The following is a 23,206-nucleotide window of genomic DNA, read 5'->3' as shown; positions in this document are numbered from 1 at the left end:
AAGAACAGAATGTATTTTTCTACTATTCTTTATTTTGGTACTACTAGTGTCAATGCTTAGGTGTCATCATCAGGTACAAATTAGTCAAGTTGCAGTTCATTTATACACCATTCTTTTGGGGGGAAGAGACAGGTGAGAGAGGGGGGAAAAGAGGAGGGGTTGTGATCAGCCTTGATGGGGAGGAGAGGGGTGTTAAGCATCAGGAAAGGCGATTAGTGGGGTTCACAGTGGGGGGAGGAAGGGTAATTATATCTTTCCTTGAAGGAAATGGATGCTTCCAGGATTGGGGAGAGGTATTCAAACAATATATCGTTGACCAAATGACCCTTTTTCAAATTCTTTCTGATTTCCAGCTCTTCCCACTTGTCCACCCTCCTTCCTTTGTCCATTTGGTGTATTGGTTTCCGGTTGATATCAATCCCATGATTTTCTTCCTACAGATGCTTGGCAAAATGAGATTGCACAAGGTCATTAAAATACAAGCGGAGGGACACAAATGCTGTTTTAGGAAATGCACCCTCATACATAGAATTTTACACAAAACCAGAAAAGATTAAGGGGTAAATAATATATTCTTTGTGAACAAAAAAATAAACCTGGAGTCCAGCCCTATCCTTGAAATAACAAGCTGCTTGTCAAAGTACATATTACATATACCTGTTTATATGTGCACATCATGGCTGTCAAGGGAAATGTATGCTATACCTATACTTGTAGTTCTGAAAATAAGGGGGGCATTTCTAAATTTGATTTGGGCAACTTTACAGAAGCACTAATGCTCTAAATATGAAGCATTAAGGATGCATGTATGACATATATGTACTGAATGCTTCAAAATATTACAATGAACTCTTTTAACACTTATTCTACCTCTCTTTTAAAATATCTCTGAATGACTCTTCATGTTCTCCACCTCATCTCAACATATAATCAATAATTATGAAGTACTTTTTGAGAACAGACAGGGTCTAAAGATGTAATAAGCAAAACACCCAATTACAAAATTCAACAGAGCAGTGTACAGTGGCTCTTCTTTGTACAAACCTGAGCCATGATTTGCAGCAGGGCAACCATTTTGATGTAAATGCTCTTTCCACTCATGTTCGGTCCAGTGATGACATGAAAGTTGAAGTGGCGTGAGGCATACTAAAAGAGAAACCACAACACAACTATGAAATCAGTTAATGACAGATATTTAAAAAAATATTGATTCCATAGTTTAACAGACTTATGCGTTTTATGATGAAAAATGTACAAAGCACAGTAAAATTAATATGCATTAAATAGAGCACAGCACATGTATTAGAATACCTTAATTATAATAACTACCAAGGGTTTCACACTGGCATGCCATTCAATGAATCGTTTTTTGAATTATCATGAACAGATACCCAATGTGAGAAGGATGCATGCTTCAGGTTGTCAGTGAAAGTGTAGTTAACTGCTGACAACATTTTTGCCAATGTTAACGCAGGTCTTCAGGTTGAAGTGGCTATAATATTTTGACTCTCCTTTGGCTTTGGCTGTCCTAGCTGTTGGTGACTTGATGACATTGCTGCTTTCTCATTCGTCAGATTTTGAAATAACCCTTTCATGTGCTGTGGAGCTGGTAATTATCTTCCTTGTTAAATTTTGCAAAGTTTTCAGCAATTTCAATGGCCTCACAGATACGCCAAGCATAGTAACCTGAATCTTTTGGGATCACATTGGCATTATCCAAGTTTATCGTATAGCCAGGCTCCGACCAATCATATTTTATGACTGCTAAAAGGTGGATTTGTGTTTTCTTTGGTGGCACTAACTGATCTGCCTGCCTGTCCTATGTATGACTTGCCATAGACTGCATTATGGGCAGTGTGTAGCATGGGTCTATCAGTTTGGGTAGAACATCACCCATCTTCTTGGCTCAATTGAAGACGTTATATCAGTACAGCATCCAAGCAATCTTCTCTGTGGCTCCTTCTTCTTACTTCTTCCTACTTCCTTCCTTTCCTCCTACTTCTTAAAGAATAGTGTATGCTGCCGGTCTCAGTTTCTCTTCCTCCTCAGAGGTACTTTTTAGGGACAAGTCCTGCACTTATTTCTCCTTCCAGGAGGTACTTTTCCTGATCAATTCTCTGGGATTACCATTCTTCTGCAGAACAATGATGAAATGTCTCTTTTCAGGGGTAAGTGGTTCACTGTTTGAGATAGAGTATGCCTAGTGACTTGATCAGCGATGCTTTCTGTAGCCGTTGGTGGTGGGAAGAGGCATGAGGGAACTGATCAGTATATTCTTTTCTTATACCACATTTCCCAGCTTCTTGCATGCTTTCTTGATGGCCAATTTACCCTGGAAGGGTATTCCACCATTTTCCTCTATCACCATGGTAAACTCGATGGATTTGTGTTGGCAGTTCAGATGCTGGAGGAACTTCTTGTGCTCCTTGATTCTATGGGGCCAGATGATGAATGTGCTGTCCACAGAGTAGGCTTTCTCCTGTATAAGTTGAGGACTTTCCTTTTGGAGTCCTCCAAGCATATATTAGGATGAGTCAAAAGTTATCTTTTACAAGTTATTTAAATGACATGAATGCAGGATGCTGCTCAATTACAAGTAAAGATGCTATAGTTCCTAGATTGGAAATATTAGAGTGTCTTCCTAATGTGGCAAAGAATCCTTTTTATTACACTGGTTTGTAAATGACGTTTCAGCATAACACAAGATGGAATTATGTCTGCGCCTCTGTATCATTGAAGCAGTGGCAGGGCGTGCATGGTCTGAGCCTGGGTATAGGACAAACTTGGGTGAAGCTGATGTGATATCAAAAGAATTATGTTCCTATTCTAAGCTTATCTGTGAGGTCATTGAAATTGCTAAACATCAAGCAAATTTCAACAGGGGTCACCAGCTCCACAGCACATGGAAATGTTTGTATCAAAATCCAACCAATCAGAGACCAGTAACACCATCAGCTGCCAATAAGGGCGGCCAATTTCACATCTCACTTTCACACCAGTTATAAAATTGATGAAACTGTTATCAGCAGAAAGTAACACATACATTGAAACCTAGAAGCAGCTAGCCTCCACTACCTTCATGCAGTGTTTCATAAAACATACATCAATGAGTCAAAAACTCCTTGTGAAATGAATTAGTCATGAGTGAGGACTTGAGGCTTACTACAGAGTTTGGAACAGGTTCTCTTGATCCAAAGAAGTCCAAAAGTGGATGCCTTCCATTTACAATATTCAAGCAGTGGTCAAAACGAGGTTTGCAATAGCCAGGCAAAGCAGAAACTTGAGAAAGGGAAACAAGCATATCCAAGATTGCCACAGACTCACAGAGTTTGTAAAGAGAGCCAATCTTTTCCCTCAGTTTTCCAAGGAGTTCAAGGATCACCCTGTAGATTTTGAGAATAGTAAAAAAATAGAGTAAAGACTCAACGATATGAATCCAATTAATGCCTACAGTCATTGAATTAGAAGTGAGACTCATGAGCACAAAAATCTACACCTTGGCCATTGGATTTTATAGCCAGTATAGGGAAATGATTTTTCTATTATGAAATCTCTTGAATTTTTGTGCATGATAGAAGGTCTCCTATTAAAGTTACTTAGTGGAACTTCTAACAAATTATTTGAATAATAATATTTCAATTGTTGGCTTTGTGAGGAATAGAATGAACATAAAATCATTATTTAATACTTCAATAAAAAATCAAGATAACACAAGCATTTCAACCAGCAAACATTATATTCTTGTTACTTGGATCATTTGAGTTTCGGTTCCCTATTATTTCTAACCTCTTCATTACTCATTGAATGGAAGAGGGGAGATAATGCTTACAGAACCAACTAACCAATCTTTGGCCATTTAATGCATATGTGAAATATTCAGGGAGTCAGTTTTGATTAAATTGGCCCATTCACAGCGGAGAGTAATTAATTTAATATTAACTTCATAATACTTAAGAGTAGCACATATTATTTGTTCATATCCTGCAAGAAATATTTAACTATTTTGCAAAGATTGACCAAAGTTCCAGTGATTACCCATAGTCAAGTTTGTGCATGATAATGCTTAGAGGTGAAATACTGAATTAAATACAAGTGTATGGCTTGCAATCAATTTGCTAAGGTGCGATTACATTTCTTCTCATCTGATTAACTAGAATATGAGCTGTCAAATGGTCAACAGTTTTTTCCTGCACCTAGTTCAACAAAGTTGTTTTGAAATATTTGTTGTTCTGTTTCTTTTTTACACATATTGGATGTAAATAAATTTGTTGAAAACTAAAGTTAAACTATATAATTACCTTTTTTAGGTGTAAGTTTTACAGAAAAAAATTGCCAGTTTTTTTAAAATATCATAATGCCATGCCATTGGATTGGCACTTAAAGGGCTGGTATATTGATATGGCAAATAAAAGCAAAACTTAGAATAAATATAGAATTAGCTTACACATTACTCATTGTCTGAATTTCCTGCAGAGCAACTTTGCACCTCATGTCAAATTCAATCAGTTCCTGGGTGACAAAGGACAAAGACCTGCCCATTTTCTGCACCTGAAGAAATGAAGAGGATATGCTCTTACTTTTTCCAACAAATTGAGATAAGATTCATAAAGTTTATCTGTTTTACAATATATGCACTGTTCATAAAACTTATGAATAAAGTATATATGTACTTCAATTTAAATGCTACATGGATAGGACCATGTGGCTGAATTATTTTTACATGTATGCACCAATCCAATTTATTCATATATTTATTGGACATGACACATGAGAAGTACCTTTTACAAAAACTGGAAGGACATAGGAGAGTACATCATCAATTATCCTACATTTGGTCACCCAATGTGCACTGATCTCATCAAGAGGCATACCCTCTCCCTCCTATCAACTCCTATTCCTTCCTCTCCCACTGCATGTTTGCAACCAATAAATGACATTTACATAGTAAAAAAAGTTTTTCTGATTGCACTTCAAGCAATTTACTCATATAACTTATAAGCGTACAAACTGCACTATGATGAGTCATCTAACACAGTTGTCCTGTTCGAGATCTCATTTAGAAGTAATGATTTTATCACAATGGTTCCACTTATGTTCCAGTCAGCTTCTTTCAATGAAATTGAGCTGAACGGAACTCCAGTGAAACTGTGATAAAATATTTGCATGACAATGAAATCTGGAACAGAAATGGATTCATATATTCTACTGTTTCAAGCTTTATATCGTCGAAGTATTTATTATCCATATTAAAATACTTTGTACCTTTCCACGGACTAATAAACATAATGCATTTCCCCGATTTGTGGCATCGTCAGGTACCAATTTTCTTAATGAACAGTGCAAGAATATATATGCTCAGGACAGAGTGGGGGTGGGGAGGGGTGGAAGGACCTGAGAGGGGTGGAGGTGATCAGGTGCATTGAAGGGTTGGTTTTTCCATTTCCAGGCTTGTTTCTCGGAAAGGAGTGGGGAAGTCTGTGGAAAAGCACAAAGTCTTTTAGTATGGAGAAATGGATACATTCACACCAAACCATGAAAGTCTTCAAAAAGTTTATAAGGAGTCAGTGTCTAATTTAGCTTTAAAGTTATTGAGCCAACATTTACTGGTAATTTATATTTCATAATCTTGATTAATTCATGAAGGCTTAGATAAAAGCCATATTCACTGAGCATTTGAAAATAAGAGAGGACCTTGGGGACCTTGATTCATTAACTATGTGGCTGGTGAGAGGTCGTGCTAAGGAGGATTAGTGGTCATGACAACTGAGGAGTGGCCATTCATTTTCTGGATTCCTATTCCAGACTTTTCCTTGTATTTCGCGATGAACATGCCATCCTAATCCATGATTTCTCTACCGAGTGTTTTTTGAATCTGTAAGCTATTTTTTAAGGTGGATCATTGCCCCATCACTTTGTATGCAACTGGTGTCACTGAAATTAGTTCTAACATAAGAAGTTTCAGTCTAGGCCAGGCCCTGCATGCACCATGGCCAATATAAAATAAACACTGATCTCACAGCTAACAGGAACACCATTCTAAAAAGGAATTTCGATATCATATTCACAATTAGCAGTTCAAATTTCCATAATTTTCTGAAAAAATTGACCCTTTCCCATATGAAGCTCTATTTTTGCAGATATAGATTCATTGCTGAGTTTTTCTCAAGTGAGTGGTGACCCTGCAGAGGACTCTGCAAAAAACAATGGGAGTGTGGAGCACATGTCAATATCTGAGAAAACCTAAGAACCCCATTCTCAAAATATTCTGTTTTCTCTATTGGTCATTGCCTGCTTCTAGGAGAAAAGTAGCAGCATTGCATTGATGAAATAAATAAGTTGTTTAAAGTTGAAATTTAGCCTTAAGAATTGAGCATCTGACCTGCTAATATACAAGAGTGGTGGTTGCATGAAACAATATTTAATTAAGCATAAGAATTTTGTCAAACTTTGCTATATTAAACAAGGCTGTGGTGTTCACTAGTCACATATATGTAGTAAACACTGGGTAAAGGTATTCCGCATTACCATTTGCATATTTAAAAGTTTTCTCTCTGCCCTCAGCCAACCACTAGATTTCCATTCATTTTTCATACCATAGCTATTATGTACTTCATTTGTGAAAGCAAATTTCCATTCCTTATGAAACTTCCCATACAACAAGCACACTGCCCTAATGGCAGAAAAGTGTGAATTTTGGAGGGAACATGCTAAATAAAGACAAAAACTGGGGAATTACCTGCATGAACTCTGCTGGTAGTCGTGTTTTATTGATAACTATGTTGTCAAGTGGGACTAACTGAATGTGGAAGCCACGAGTTGCATTATAGTTGACTCTTAAATTCAAACTATGCTCTTCTCCCAATTCTGACACGTAAGCTGCAAAAGATTGAAACATTAGGTAGGTTACATGAATTCAGATAATTCCAGCCATTAACAAGAAAGATAAATATGTTTGTACTTCAATTATAAACCCTTGGAGCATTATATAATACAATTGGAATGGTGGTTACCATTTAAAAAAATAATACTGTTATCAGCTTTTCCAAAACTTTAATATCATACAGAAAATAATACTCAATAAGGTCTATATAATCTTAAGTTTAAGTCACAATTTCATGAGTAAGTACTAGTTGTAGCAGATCGTTGTAAGCAGATAATCTTGTCATACAGAACGAAAGAGGTTAATTACTATTTTTACATGGTAGAGAATAGTTTATCACCCTAATATCCAGCCCTACTTTAACCAAAGTTGATTATTAAACCAACCAGAAGGTTGGTTTGATAGATGATGGAAGAGTTCATCCAATCGATACTAAGCTCACACACAGTGTAAAATCTACATGTCAGGGTACGGGACCAGTTTCTTTCCCTGTCCCATCTGTGGTTTTCTAGTAAGATATAGCATCTACCTGAGAAATCATACAGCTTGAATGAAACTCAGGGTCAGTAGCCCGGTGCTCTTACAATTTAGCTAAACTTTTATATGCTTAATTTGACGGGACTGTTTTCCAAAATGTAAAATCATTGCTTTAAGTTAGAGTGTTCTGATTTCTGAATCTTACTATTATGGTAGAACATTAAGAAAGGTTAAAGCTGAATGCATTCCAAAGCAAACTTTAGGACTCATTTGCTAGTGACATTTATTGGGAAAGGTTGTCCAATTGAAAAAATTACAAAATATCTTAAAGAGAATTGCTTTTCCTGAAAAATTCAAGTTTACTTAGAAGTAACATCAGATAGACTCACTGGTGATGTCTCCAACAATTTCACTGTAAGTCTTGCGTGCCACATCAAGTAAACCATTTATTCCCGGTTTCACTGCAAAGCACCTTTGCAAATGGGAAGATGCAAACCCTTTGGAAGAACGTGCATCATTATGAAGAACTTCTCCTATCTGCTCCAGCATCTCGCCATATCTTGGATCAATCAAATTCTGATAGGGAACAGTGGGAGGTTAATCCTTTGCAGCAATGATCATCAATTTTAAAGCAACAAACTTTTAAAGTCCTTCAACTTTCAACTTCATGGATTAGTTTTCACTATGTGTCAATAAATTTAAATCATTTGATCTAGATATGAAAACATAGAAATACAATAAAATCCTATTACTGAGATTCTAAGTGTAATGATTTCCTACTCATAGTTGTCACCTACATTCAATGTTGAGACATACTTGAAATGATACCCCTTAAAAGTATTCACTCTAGATAACAACATACTTAGCCATGCAAAAGATGTATATGAACAGAGATTATTCATGAATCAAAAAGGAATGTAACCAGGCACCTGTTTTTCAAAGCTACGAGTCACTTTAAAAGACCAATTGGTTAATTACGTGTCCGAACATGCTGACACTAATTAATGTTGCAGCACTTGTTAATTGCCAACACTTCGCAGTATAAGGCTTTGAAAGTTTAGGAAAGATGATAGACATGGGGCATACCTTCCTAATGCCTCGTAAGAATGGAGTGGATGCTTCTTCCAAGGCATCTTTAAGTGGCTCTACCATTCCCAAGGATGTTTTCAGCAGGAGAGCATAGTTTATTCTTGATTCTGCCAACTTAAGCAATGTGTCACCACTAACACCAGTATCTGCACCATCTGGTGAGATCATGCACAAAGTCAGTAGATTCTCCACATCACTCAGCTGTCCAAGGACACACTGCAATCAAATAAGTAATTTGTGTGTCTTTGCAGTAATGACATAATATGCTTCAGGAATGTTTCATTTAAATGCAAATCCATGGATGAAGGAAATTTTATTTTATCATCAAAGAGTGAAGTAATCATACTAATTTGGAGAAATATAAGATACACATCTTATGTTGAAGAATGCTTAAAGGAAGTATGAAAATTTTAGAGCAGGGGCAGCATAACTGAGGGTTTGCTTCTGATAATGGTAATGAAAGAGAAACTCAATGCAGCTTAATAAGCAGAATAATACACAAATCACATTTCAACAGAGGCAAGCAAGGCAAAAGATAAAGATTATTATAAAAGGACACCTTTCCAAAACCTGCTCTGGAAACAATTACATTGATTTTGTGAGCATAAGCCATGGGCAGAAGTCCAGAGTTAGCTCATCCACATGCAGGGATAGGTATTCACTTTTGTATCCTTTACCAATACTCACAGCATGCAGCATTTACCTCATTATACAGTGAAAACATTAAAAACTGATTAGATAACATCTTACAATCAATTTATTGACACTGAACCCTCACTTTTTTCCAGGAAAATGAAACCAAAACACATTGTGAAAAAAAGTCGTGCACAGTTTCACAAAAGTTGGTATACCAGAACAAGAATACCAAAAGTATTGAAAGCAGTTCTATTTCTGTTGCAAAAAAGCATATAATTCTAGTCAATATTCTTGAAGCCTCAGTAATGCTTCTTTACACCTATGAGACCAAGGAACAAACTAAAGCATTTCCTCTAGGTAACAAAAGTTACAAACACACAGTTACCACAATTAATCTGAACATCGGACCAAAATATATTCATGAACATAGAACAAATATAAGGACTATCAAGCAAGTAACTTATGTTTCCGTCTAGCACAGTGGTGGGTAGGGCTAGAGCCACCATCTTGGTATCTAAACGTCCTTACACTCAGAACGAATTCTGCTGTTGCAATGTGAAAACTGTGGTTCTTCTCCTTTGCTCACTGTGAACTGTTAAATGTACATTGTAAAAGAAAATCTCACCTGACTTACCTCAAGGCCTATGACAAAGATGGTATTACACTCTTAGATCATGTCATAACTGGGGATGAGACATGGGTAAAGTACGTCAATTGTGAGACAAAAAGGCAGTCTGTGGAATGGGGACGCACAAGTTCTCCCAGCAAACCAAGAAAATGTTTGTAAACATTTGTCAGCCAGAAAATCATGAGATATTTTTTTGGGAAGCTAAGGGTACGCTTCTGGTTGATTTCCTTGAACGTGCCTCGACAAATGACTGTGATAAATATTGCAATGCATTGATAAAACTAGGTGGATGATACAAAACAATCCTCGAGATAAACAGCTCAAAAGTTTTATTTTTTCATGATAAAGCACATCCACACACAGCTAATTGTACTTGAGAGCTCTGGGAGAGATTTGGACGAGAGGTTTTTGGTCACCTGCCATACAGTCTAGATGTGGTGCTGAGCAATTACCACCTCTTACCACTGATGAAGACTTGGCTTGCAACAAAGCGCTTTGACCGTGATGCAGATTTGCATGCTGGTGTAACAAGTGGTTAAAATGTAAGGTGGCAGCAGATTTCTTCAGAGATGTAATTGAAAAGCTTGTGTATGTTTATGATAAGCGCCTCAATTTGGATGCCGAATATGTAGAAAAAGGTTTAAGAATGTTCATCTCAAATGTACATAATAAAACTTTCTCTTGTCACTAGGTTCATATTTTATTACAAAATGTAAGTTACTTTCTGGACAGCCCTTGTAAATTCAAAGAACGAAATGTTTAGGCTCATACCTGTACTTTTACATAACCCAAGAGCCACTACCTCACTATGTGCAACTGTAATTAAATGTCTCTCAATAGAGGGTGAAGTAAGATAAGGCCTGCGAAGATAAACAGAGATACTTAGGTGTGATTGAATGGCATATCTTGATTCACACATTGGTGAGCCTCATTGAATACTTAAGTACCAATTTAAGCACTGTTATACCCAAGATTGTCACATGAATACTCAATTACCTCAGTACACAGAGTACTCAGATAATTGAAGAACATAGGTGAACACATAACTTTACCTGCTCTATGCATACTTTTAATACCTGAGAACTTGGATGACTGTCCTAAGACTCAATAACTTAAAGGACTTAATAAAGGCATAGTAAATGGCCTTTAACTGAAACAACACTATGCATTAAGTAGTAAAAATTTATTTAAAATACACACTTCATAAGAACTCATTCAATAGATTTTCATCTGATAAAATTATTATAAGCTAATGGAAAAATATTTTTACACCACTGCATATACGGTTTAATGGAGAAAATATCTTTTGTAAATTTATAAGAAAGATCTATTTGAAAATGGTACATGGAGTGAGATCAAGAATTCAATATACACACCGAAATTGCTGCAGAAAGTGTTGGGTTAGACACAAGCTCTGTGACACTTTCAAGCCTTGTTTCAATAATGGAGGCCAAACAAGGTGGCTGGAGGATTGAAGCACGCAGGAGGCGCAGGCCACCAACAGTGTAGCAATGATTAAGTATGTTTAGGAGAGAAGGCTTTGACTCAGAGGCACCTCCACCACTTATGCCCTTTCTTCGATTCCAGACCTTACCCTCTCCAGAATGCCCAAATAAGCTGGCTACCAACTCCAAGCGTAAAGCAGTGTCAACATCTAAAACAATGCAAACAAATAATGTGTAAAGTGGAAATTTCCTGGTTGATCGCAATTTATAGGCTGGTTCACTGCAAAACATATGTAACACTGCAGTGGTGCACAAGAAGTTTTAGCTTATGTAAAGTTTTCCTTTGAGCTGGGTACCAACTCATGATTGAAGGCAATTTATGATCATGAATCAGAAAAAAATAATATATGATCCCAAATTGCTGCAGCTTGATGTCAAATAAGAAAGAGAAATGGGATAACATTAAACAATGAGAAGAAGACTACTTTACAGGATTTTCAACCCCAATTATAAAAACTTGGCATTTAAACTTTTATTAGTGGCAAGCATGAGTGAGAGAGATCTATTTCAAACATTTCTAAGAATTAGAATGGTATAAGACTGTGCGAATTCAAGGACTTTCTGCCACTGCTTGAGTTTGAAAAATCCTGTGGATTAACATAAAGAGAGAATAACAAAGGTAGGAATGCATCCTGTTAAGTAACTGCATGACATTGTGGCAAATTTTGATTTTATATGATTTTTGAAAAATTTATTAAACTGACATATTTTAGATTTCAAGCCCAACAAAATGTCAGCTATGTAGATTATGCTCAATAGGAATAATATGTGTGTCGCTTTGAATTCAATTCAATACAAGGGGGAGGCAGAAGGAGCTGATCATCAATCATAACCGCTACATTAACAACAGCATCCATCACCAGTGGGTGATAAATGTTCAATAAAATTTAACACTGAGTAAAGGAAGTAAGATTCCTCTTTACTCTGTAAGCATACATTGTTTGTGAGAAAAGAAACATTAACAAAAATTCAGGGCCACAAACAAACTATCATTCATTGATTTTTACACAAAAATAAATAAAATCAATTCCAAGAATATCTAAAATTTAAAACAATTTGAGATTATCATTACTAAATGAAAACCTATTCCTTGCACAGCCAAAAATGTACATAGTTTACAAAAAAATGAAAACTAATACATATATGCATGGCCAGTGGGATTCTAATGAGAAAACTCTTGAGAACTGAAATGCCTACTACTATATGTGTCACTCTGCTTTGGGGAAGTTTTTGTCTCAAAGGTCGTTTTGTCGACACCTTTGTCTTGTTGAATTCTATTTGACGTCCTGGCTTAGACCGCACATATTTGACATTTGTGGAGAGGTGAAAGTTTCTACTTTTTATCACTCTGGTGTTCCTTATGTCTTCATTTAATTGCAATTCCTATTTGGCCAATGTAGAAGTTTCCACAAGTGCACTTGATTTCATGAACTCTATCACCCATGAGGTCAGGGATCAAGTCGTAGTTTAGGAGATTATTTTGCAAAGTTTCATTACTGCAGAAAAACTAATCACCAAATCATACTTAATTAGCGGTTTGCTCATCTTCTCTGCCATTCCTGTAAAATATTTGATGGAGACATACACAGCTGTTCTGTCTTCAGCTTTTTGCTTTGGTCATTCTCATGGTCCTTGCTCAATTCTGCTTCATTCCTTGCAGCCCTTTTTAGGGCCATCTGTTTCGGGTATCCATTCTTCTTTATTGCTGAAGTCAAGCATTCAAGGGATGTGGATTGACCCCTCAGATGCAATGGACTCCAGAATAGCCAGAATCAGACTTTAAAAGGTCAGCCATCACATTTAATTAATGGTGGCCATATGAAATAACCTTTGTGAAGCTGTTGTCAACAAAAAAATCATGGTACAAATTCTTCCTGAGAGCAGAATGAAGTGTTTGCCAAAGAGCTATTAGGGATGTCATCTTAATTATTTTCAATATCATTTTTTGAATGAGGTCTACACATTTTGGTCTTACTATAAAGTGACACAGAACAGAATATGAATAGTTTTGGAAAAACATTTTATGTATTCCATTAAAAATTTCATTAAGCTTTGGATCATGAATATTGGGTGGTTTTTATTCACCAAAAAAGCATAGATACCATCAGTAATTTACTAATACATGATTACATAATAAACTCCATAATATCCCATAATTGAGTATTTATAAAACTATCTATAGTATTTATAGATCTTACCGATAATTGTTGTATTTTGTGAGCCTTGATATTCAACTTTCAGTGATTTTGGGGCAAAGATCAAATTTTGAATGTATTCCACATACTTTAACAATGCAGCAGCAGCAGATAATGCATAAAATCTGGAGAATTCATAAAAAATATAGAATAGGAATTATTGATGTGGAAAGCATTCTATTTACACAAATAATCAGAGTACATATGCTTACTTGTGAGTGAGCAACAGTTCAACAGGAGAGTATTCAGGTGCACATAAAAGTTTGAGAAGTTTGCGTCCCTCGGCTTCATTAAAGTGCCGTCTCTGTACACAAACAATTCTTATAAGGGGGCACTGCTCACGGATTACTAAAAACACTTTACTTGGAGTTTTCCCATCACAGAAAGTGTTAGGGACAAGGACCTGTAATGTAGGTTGAACATTAATACACAAGGTGCACTTGCTATGAGTATAAGCTTTGGAAGGAGCCTTCATGATTCTGCTCAAAGGAAACTAAGACTCTTTCTTTTTTTTTGCACATGCGATATACATATGCCAAGAAATTTTTGTACCCTTGGCCAGAACTTCATACTTAATGTAACAGTATCCATATATCTCACATGACCGTAAAAATACATGAGTGTGTAATATAATAATTGATCATAGGAATCTCTGCTAGTAATTCTGTTTTTTTATAGATTTCTGTTAAATGGAACAATTAGAAACTATGCATTTAAAGTAAGCTCATAAATCAATGCTAAAAATGTATACAACATCTGTCCAAAAATAGACACACAAAACCATCTGTTACCGTAGCCATTCAAGCTGGTTACTCTTATCACTTAGGCATAAACTGTAGAAACTCTTGCACCCCCAGGATTTTTCTTTTGCCAAAATACCAGTGAATAAATGGGGTGTGACTCTTTTCTTCTTGCGTCTAAGTCCTAAAAATTGCATCACCACAAACAGTGTATTTATTGTACCAATTTTATTCTTGGTACAACTTAGATGACCATTTTGCTGAGGAGAAAAATTGTGAGTACCATGAAGATATCAGCTTATTGGAGATGGAACAGATGGATACTTCTGATCATTGGCTACCCTGAAGGAAACACTTTCAAAATGACTCATTAATGTCTGCTGTATCTGAGCAAACGCCCAGTAAAATATAATAAATATTTGCTATTTTTTATCTACTAAAAAAAATAAAGATATAAGAATCCAAATAAATGTATCATTTTTAACATTAATCATTTTTATTTCTTCTGTTTTTACCCAGGTAGGACTTCAGAGGTTTCACTCAGAACTTAGCTTTATTTAGGCACAGAACTTCTTAGCACTTTTCCGTATCATAATTCGGAATGTTCTATTAATACATTTTGAAAGTTCTATATATGTATTATCACTCTAAATATTAACCATGAAAAGTAAAATGAGAGATTAAGAAAGCCAAACACTTCAAGTTGACCAGAGGACTTTTGGGCCAACACACATTTCAAAATTAATAAATATTAAATCATTAATATTATCTACTATCTCCCAATCCAGAGCATGCATTCATTCAAAAACCTTTGCTATAACATACCTCCTAAAATAAAACTCCTGATGAGGTTGGTTTCTAAATCCACATACGTACTGACCAGCCGAAATCTCCTTAGACCTTGGATGTAGCTTCATACTGACCTGAGCAACATGTCAAGCTCAGTTTTTCCAAAATAAAAAATAATCCAACAACCATAGTTAATGGACTAAAAATAGCTTTTTTCCAGCAAAAAATCAAATTCTCACCCCATTTCTTCCTATCAGTGGCAGTAGGAATTCTACCCTGATCTTATTTTAACAAAAACCAGCACTCTGTTGTAGACAGTAGGCATGGCCATGAGAAAGTTTTAATTTTGGCTGCAGAGGTATGAAGCTCGAAAAACATCATACCTCCTCAGCTGTAGATGAAGGCAACAAATACTCTACTCAGTCATAAGATAATGCTACAGCATAAATATATAAACTTCCACATCTATGAAACTTCCATTTGAAAGGAAAAGCACCTGGTATGTCTTGAATAGAGAACATAATTAAAATGGGTCTTTGAAGAAAAAGTTATAAAAATGGGCTTTTGGCAACTAACCCAAAGTGGCGAAAAGTGATTAAAGTAACTTACTTTGAGGTCTCATCTCCTCAAAATAAAAAAATAGTTCATATACCAGGGAACATATTTACCTAATTAAACAATCAGTATTACTGAACATTAGGAATTTCTACTGGACTAAGGTAAATTTGGATTCTAGTCTGAATAATGGGGAAAAATACAAATTAGAATTCTTGAAAGTTAGCAGGTTAAATCCTAGGTGTTCCTCTATGTTTAAAATAATTTAGCGTGAGTAATTTGTAGGGTATATGGCAAAAATCTCTTAATAACTGATGAACAGTATACAGCATCTCAAATAGATGGATTTAAGATTTTCAGCACTACAGTGTGAGAAAACTTGAAGAGGAGCCGGAAGAGAAATATATATTTTTATAACTAAATTGTTACAATCACCAGCAAACATAAAGAAAGCATATAATTATCAGACTAGGGCTGAGGCTATTATAATTTTTCTCATGAACATATATTACATGAAATTAAACAAAAGCTCTTCGAGGGCTTACATTCATCAATGCATACAAAGTATTGAACCAGGTTGCTAAAAAAGTAAATTATACATATATGTATGCATAAATTCTTTTAAGCTACAGTGAAGCAAATATGAAAGATACTGCATCTGATTTTTGCGGAAAATAAAAGTTTTTAGGCAAAACTAGAAACATATTTTACCTCTAAAGGACTGAAGAGATGCAGCTTGGTGAGCGTGTTTACATATGTTTGTCCATCACTGATCTGACACATTATTAAGTGAGGTCTCTGAATATCAATTGCTGCTATTCCAACCTCTCCTCGAGCCTGTCCTCTGCCTTCTGATATAGCTGTAGAATGACCACAATAGTTATACTTAACTTTTCTTAGTATTTTCTAACCTAAATTTCTAAAAGACTATTCACATTGGAGAAACATTTCAATTCTATAATTATTTGATCTGACAACTTTCAGTTGCAGGCTGGATAAACTGAATGGTGAATATATAACTGTAAATTCTAAATGTAGGAAATATCTAAGTGGTCATTACAGCCATTGATGAGTCATGTTTGAAGTCAAATTATGGGGCAGGTAAGAGAAGAGGGCAGGTTGATCATATGTTAGTTTGATTTCAAAAGAAAGTTAAATTGGAAGTTGCTACTTCCAGACAGAAACCAAACTATTTTAATCCCAAAATGACCCCATGAAAATAATCATTACAGGCATAGCCACAATGATGTCCTTTGCATCATCTATTGTGATACTAAGCTGGCAACATATTGAGGCCATAATGCCATAAATACGACATTTCCACAATGTTATTGCTACAAGCCATTTATGTTTTTGCAACAATTGTTGAATAATTAAAATGATATGGAGTAAAAGCATGTCCAAATAGGTTTAATACCTTTATATTAGTTCTACTAAGTGTCATAATGCTTATATTTGTGGAAATATAAAATTATAAAACACAAAATGAGCACTTCATGAGAGAGGTTCAGTCCTTCAGCCGTGGCAGGCCGATTGCTACAAAGCATCCTTCCATAGAGGAAAGGTGACGGAGCACATCCTTTTCCTTTCCATTACTCATGTCCTGATGGGCTACCACTATAGAGTAAATCTCATTGAATCATTATTGGAGCTAGTGAATTCCAACAATTTATGTTTTTCATTTTAAAATGTTTAGAAAATTGATAACATTTTTGTTTTACTCGTGATTATCTGAATAATTTGACACCAAATAGTCTGTATATTCATTAAATTTTGGCCACATAATGCTTACTTACTGGAAATAGTGAATACCGTAGGAAATACGAACAGAATTCTCATATCTTGAGGGAATGCAAGCCAAAATGAGCAAGATGGAATCAGTTTGGGGGAAGGGGGTTTTGACTCTTTCTCGGTAAGAAATAGTTTGGGCCATAAAGATAAGAGGTGACACTTGGCCCTGGGAGTGAGAAGTGGTCAAACGTTTAAGAACATTTCTCCTGCAGTTGTCTGTGCATGACTACAAGTGCATTTTATGCAGGTTGTTAGTTGGAAAAAAGGACAAAGGTATTTTCATCTGTTGAATATCAAATTACATCGAGGCAGCTAACAGCATGTGAAATAAAGAGAAAAAGAAAGTGAAGGAAGAGTTTGAATGCATATAGTTTTAAGTCTATGTTTATATGAACTGCTGAGACCATTGCTAAACAACATTTATACCATTTTCAGTTCACTTTGAAAGATTGAGTAAACCCAATGGAGGTCATATTAAATACTGCTATCATAAAGCAAGGACAGTCTATCCTTCAAATAGCAATTTTCATTTATTTGAGCATTGAAATGTAAGTAATGAATTTATAAGAGTTAACATAAATTTTATTTTAAATTTAAACAACCTTAGGGTGACACCTTTCCCACTTAAATAGTAAATGTGTAACTATTACTGCTATTTATCATGAAATTTCAAAAATATAATTCTACAATGGTATTCAGATTTTAAAAAAGGAAGTACTTCAGGATGATGAAAACGTGATAATTAACCTTACAAATAACTTTTCTTTGACAAAAAATCAGCAAAAAAACTTTAAAATGAAGCATTAGTATGATATTGTAGCAATTGATATTTATTCATGCAATGCATGAAGGTACCTATCCATCAATATGATTGGCTACGTTATATGAAATGTATCAGAAATGACAAAGTTACGACAATTAAATTATTAAACCAACAGAACGAGATTAAAATGCAGCAATAATTAATGCATCTCTGCGGATGTAGGTAAGTTTCAGATAACACTAATATTTGCGTATTTTATCGATGCTAACAACATACTATTGAGTTGCTCAAAGTAGGCACAATCACGAAAACCCTATAATTTAGGCTAAAGTCTTATACCAACAAAACATGTAGAAGCAGACTCGGCTGATGAGCTGTTTCCAGATCTTGGAGTCCTATGCTCAGACGGGGTGGAATATGGATGTCCGCTACTCGACGTAGTAGAACTGAAATTCCATTTAATGTCAGAGCAATACTCTAATTATAAGTCAGTAACATATTTCTGTTATCTTACAAATGAAGCCGCCTAGTTGTACTCGGAGGTCTGGAACTCGAAGGGGTAATTCGATTTGGAGTGCGAGCAATTCTTTGTATGTTAAACGATTCATTGCGGTTGAAATTACTTCGCCTCGATGAAACTGTAAGTCCAGATGTCACAAAGGAATCATGTCATGATCATAAGTGCTTTTTATGACAGCGAATAGAAAAGCTTCAATTAATTGATTTTTATACATGGTTGGATTCTTCGGTAGCTGGAACAAATCCGAGATAATCCTCTTCCGCGTAGGTTATGGCGTTCATTTCTGGTCACGTTCATTTTTGTTTAAACTTATATTACGATAGGTATTAAATAGATCCCTGCAGAAGGGGTTCTCTGGTGTATGAAAAATATTTTCAATGACTACCTGAAGAAAAGCCTTCGTGACGCTCCTTTTTGAAATTTGCGTGGGAAACAATTGAGCGACAAAAAACATTCTTTTAAAGTACGGTAAGAATCGAAGTATGTAATTAAGGTAAAATATCGCATGCAGGCAAGAATCATGGAGACTTTTCAAATGTTGCAAATATAGTGAGTCTAAAAATAAGAGAGTTGTTGTAAAAATCTTAATTATGCCCATCTGATTTTACGAGAATTTTATGCGCAGTTGGCGTAAGTAATGTAACGACATTAAACATTCTCCCATTCTGCCGTAACCGCCAACCACCGCGTCTGTCATAGAATTTTTTCCACATTATGTATCCGTAGGTGCACATTGTGCACTAACTACTTACGAGCGCCTTCAGTTGGGATTTTCAATTGAAGATTACATTGGTAAAAGTTGATTTCGTAGCATTTCGGGACTATAATTAAAAGTGACCCACGGTTACAGAACTGGGCGTATTGCCTTCGGTGTCTACTTTAAACTTTGATGGTATATACATTCACCAAGTTTTTTTTCCTATTTTTTACGTCAAGCATGCCTTAACCCTTAATGCTAGGAATTAGCTTCAATCAGAATCTTGTCAATAGCTTTACCAGAGCACGTTAGTCTATAGTGTTGTCATTTAGCTCTACCCTTCATTTAAAATGTAATACTTGGATCGTTTCACTGAATGCTTTTGGTCACCCAGACAATGTGTACTTATGCTTTCAAGAAATAAGTTACTGCCTGGGGTTATGATTATCTGAGTAGTTGCCACCACTGCAAAGGGAGGTATTGGTGACTAGACTGCGCATTCTTTATTTGTTATTGTCATTAACACGTTTACAATTTTAATATATTCTTCATCATATATGATATACAAAGAATTGCGGACAACCTTTATCATAAACCACGGTAGTATAAATTAAAAATGAAATTCTAATTCAGGTTCTGGTAGGCAGTCAGTTCTGGCTTGACAGAAGGTGCCACGTAAACCAAAATGATGGCTTGAGGTGTTGCAATTATAAAGCTACAAATATTGTGTCCCATTTTGCTCCAAGCCCTAATCCATTCTGTATAGTAGATAGCCTTTTATTATCCCTCTCACGTTATTTACAGACTGATATTCTTAATTCTTTAGGTATTTCATTAAAAATTAGAGGTGCAGTACCCTCCAATTTTCTTCTACCTTGACTTGCCTGAACATTTTGTTATATACTAAATATTGTCCCTTAATTGTAATTCATTTTTATTGAAATCAGGTATTTGTCATCAAAGTAGTTTCCTGTAATGATGGCATATCTATATAGCCGGTCTACTGGCAGAATTCCTAATTTTTGAAAGATATTTCTTGCATCTACAATGTTGGCATTTTTTGATCTAGCCTCAGAAATTGTCTGTAGGATTTTTTGCTGTTATTTTTTAGCATATTAATTTTTGAAGAACCAGTGTATCCTGAGACGGTTATACCATATCTTAAAATACCAAAGTTAATATTTTGGTCAATGATTACCCCCCAAGTAGTTATATTTATGTATGCTTTCCAGCATGGGGCGATTACAGTTATTGGTGGGGTAATGTAGGCAGTAATGTTAATGAATCTATAATTGAATATCTATGATGTCAGAAGTTTTGTGTTTCACCAACATGACTTTGGAATTTTCTCATTGATAACGAGATTATTATAATGTACCCATTTACTGACATTATTTAAGTCAAGTTTCATGCCCTGAATAGCTGCTTTTAGATCCCTATGCTTCGATATGAGTACTGCATCATCAGCATACGATATCAACTCGCAGAAATGACAGAACTTGAATATGTGATTTATGTATATTATAAATAGTGAAGGGCCAAGAATAGATCTTTGTGACACACCTGATTCTATCTCATGATTTTCACCACATACAATTTATTTTAGTGACCAATTTTCTATCTTTAAATGACTAGAAAACCAAAGGTCGCTGGGTCCACCAACTCTTATTTGAAATAATTTTTTTAATAATATATTGTGATCTACTGTGTCAAAAGCTTTTCTAAGATCTGTAAATGTTATTACCGTGTTGAACCTTCTATCCATTCAATCTCTGATACTGTTCACAGCTAGTTCAATGGCTTGTGTGGTTCCTTTATTTTTTGGGAAAAAAATTGCAATGTTGACATTGTTTCTTTCTTATACAGAAAATTCAGCAATTAGTTTGCCATATACCTTTCCATGATTTTTGGAATGGCAGGTAGTATTGGGGGATAATTATTCAAGTCCGGAGGGACTGGAATAATTATCCCCCAATACTACCTGCCTCACAACATTGAAGTGAAAGTTTGGGGAGAATAAATAAGAATAGTCAGCACAACTAAATCAATTTTCTTCAATTGGGTCGTTGTGGAAGTTAAGCTTTGACATCTTATATCTGATGGACTTTTTTTTAGTGTAGCAATGACTTTTATGCATCCAATGAAAGTCATGCCACTTTATTGAAGTTCATTTTGTTGAATTCGATAAGTTAATTGGGATGAGGTTATCATCAAACAATACTTGTTAAAGCAAATCTTTTATTTCAGCTGAGATGGAAGCGATAGGATGAAGAGCCTAAAAAAGATAGCTGTTTACGTATTTGATCAGTAAAAATTCAAAATTTGTCCAGTGCATGCCCAGTATTTTTTCTGTAAAGTATTTATATTCATTAATGGCGCACACAATAGCAAGTATTCATTGAATGTGCAGTCATTCTCTATACAAGGGAGTTGCTGGGTTCTTCGTTATATTTTCATCCTCTCTTGTTGACCATCATTTTCTCATCATTTGCTGTGCCTATGTTCCAGTCATGACAGCTTGCATGACCTATCTAACTCTTATACATTATTGAAAACAAAGATTGTGTTTTAGAATTTAAAATATATTTTTATTTATTCAATTTTCAAAGGATAAATTCATTCACAAAGTTTTTACAGACAGATGTAGTTGGTGTAGGTTCATCACCAATTTCCCAAGAACCTTGGTTCTGAGCCTTTCCAGATTAACCCATTGAAAGTAAGTGATGTGTTTCTAAAGATATTGTGTTAGTCAACAAACCTTAGGCCCACTGCTGCTACACTTTTCTTATCTCTTAAGCCACAGTTCACTGTAAATATCCTTTGGAAGGTTGGTGTGACAGGTGAAGGGTAAGGCTCCTCTCATATGAAGCACTAATGTGTGTGAAAATCACATATCAGGGTATGGGGGCTTGGGAGTTCCTTACCATCAACCTACTTTGACTTCTGAGGAATGTCCTATCCTGAAAACTTGCATAGCTTGGGGGAAGACGGCGCAATTCAGAAGTGTCACTTGGGTTTGAACTGAGTGGTCAAGTACTTTACTTGGCCACTTGGCTACCATGTGATTGCCATGGATTATGAGAAACTTGAAGCAAATAAAGAAAAACACTGGAATCAGCTCAATGGTTGGTTGAATAGGTGTGGCTGGAACTCACGTAAAGTAAGCCCTAAATGGAAATACAGGGCTAGGTTCTATCTCAGAGACAATTGTTTTAGGAAGGTCTGGTCCTAAAAAAATCACACAGGTTGGGTGAAGCTGAGGGTACCCAGAGGTATCAACTGGACTCAAACCTGGTGTCTATGTGCTGTAGCCCAGCATTCTGCCCAGTGGACTACCATGTCCCATTTTTAACAAATATTTATATATTTAATCCTAGTTAAATAATATAATTTGTCTGATAAACTAGTTTTGCAAGCATTTTATATCTGCCCTCATAATTGTGTCTTTAGGTGGCTAACCATCAGCTGTCTGAGAATTAGTTGGTGACTTCATAACCCCATTTGTATGGCACTTTTCAACCATTTTTGTAGGCATGAATCATATTCAAGCTATTCATATCTTTTCCCTTTGAGCCTTATGTTGGTAATATTGAAAATATAGGTGTATCTTAATTTTATGGTAGTAAAAAGGAAAGAGATCACATCATGGAAATATTATCTAAAATAACTCATTACAAAATTTGACATACTTTGCCGTCTATTAATTCAAAGATTGTCGGTTTAGCAAGGATACTAGCAACAATAGATAGGTTCATATAAAATATTATATGCTTTGTGATAGAAGGATTCCCTAGAAAAATTATCAATGATTTTTTTTAAATTGCATTTAAAAAATAATTATAGATATTTGCTAAAATATAAAAATTCACCATACAATATTGCACCCTTTATCTAATCAATCCATATTTTTATAGAAATATATTTGAGTATCACACAATCAA

General features: G+C 35.4%; 1 protein-coding gene across 1 annotated transcript in view; it reads right to left on the bottom strand.

Moving 5' to 3' along the window:
* Positions 1–22,788, bottom strand: part of LOC139692524 (mutS protein homolog 4-like) — a 28,978-nt gene extending 6,190 nt beyond the window's left edge. Inside the window, exons 1-12 of the mRNA XM_071590745.1 lie at positions 22,725–22,788; positions 16,206–16,354; positions 13,623–13,813; positions 13,414–13,535; positions 12,801–12,920; positions 11,087–11,364; positions 8,444–8,662; positions 7,747–7,933; positions 6,737–6,876; positions 4,445–4,548; positions 3,164–3,383; positions 1,045–1,146 (exon numbers count right to left, since the gene is read on the bottom strand). Of these exons, the coding sequence (XP_071446846.1) occupies positions 1,045–1,146; positions 3,164–3,383; positions 4,445–4,548; positions 6,737–6,876; positions 7,747–7,933; positions 8,444–8,662; positions 11,087–11,364; positions 12,801–12,920; positions 13,414–13,535; positions 13,623–13,813; positions 16,206–16,354; positions 22,725–22,788 (1,896 nt within the window). The remainder of the gene's footprint in view (positions 1–1,044; positions 1,147–3,163; positions 3,384–4,444; positions 4,549–6,736; positions 6,877–7,746; positions 7,934–8,443; positions 8,663–11,086; positions 11,365–12,800; positions 12,921–13,413; positions 13,536–13,622; positions 13,814–16,205; positions 16,355–22,724) is intronic.
* Positions 22,789–23,206: the final 418 nt, after the last annotated feature.

Source organism: Hetaerina americana, unplaced genomic scaffold (genome assembly GCF_022747635.1).
Source record: "Hetaerina americana unplaced genomic scaffold, ioHetAmer1.1.p SCAF_4, whole genome shotgun sequence".
In the NCBI taxonomy this organism is placed as follows: domain Eukaryota; kingdom Metazoa; phylum Arthropoda; class Insecta; order Odonata; family Calopterygidae; genus Hetaerina; species Hetaerina americana.
The sequence above is the reverse complement of the archived record's forward strand: the minus strand, read 5'-3'. Positions and strand labels throughout refer to the sequence as shown.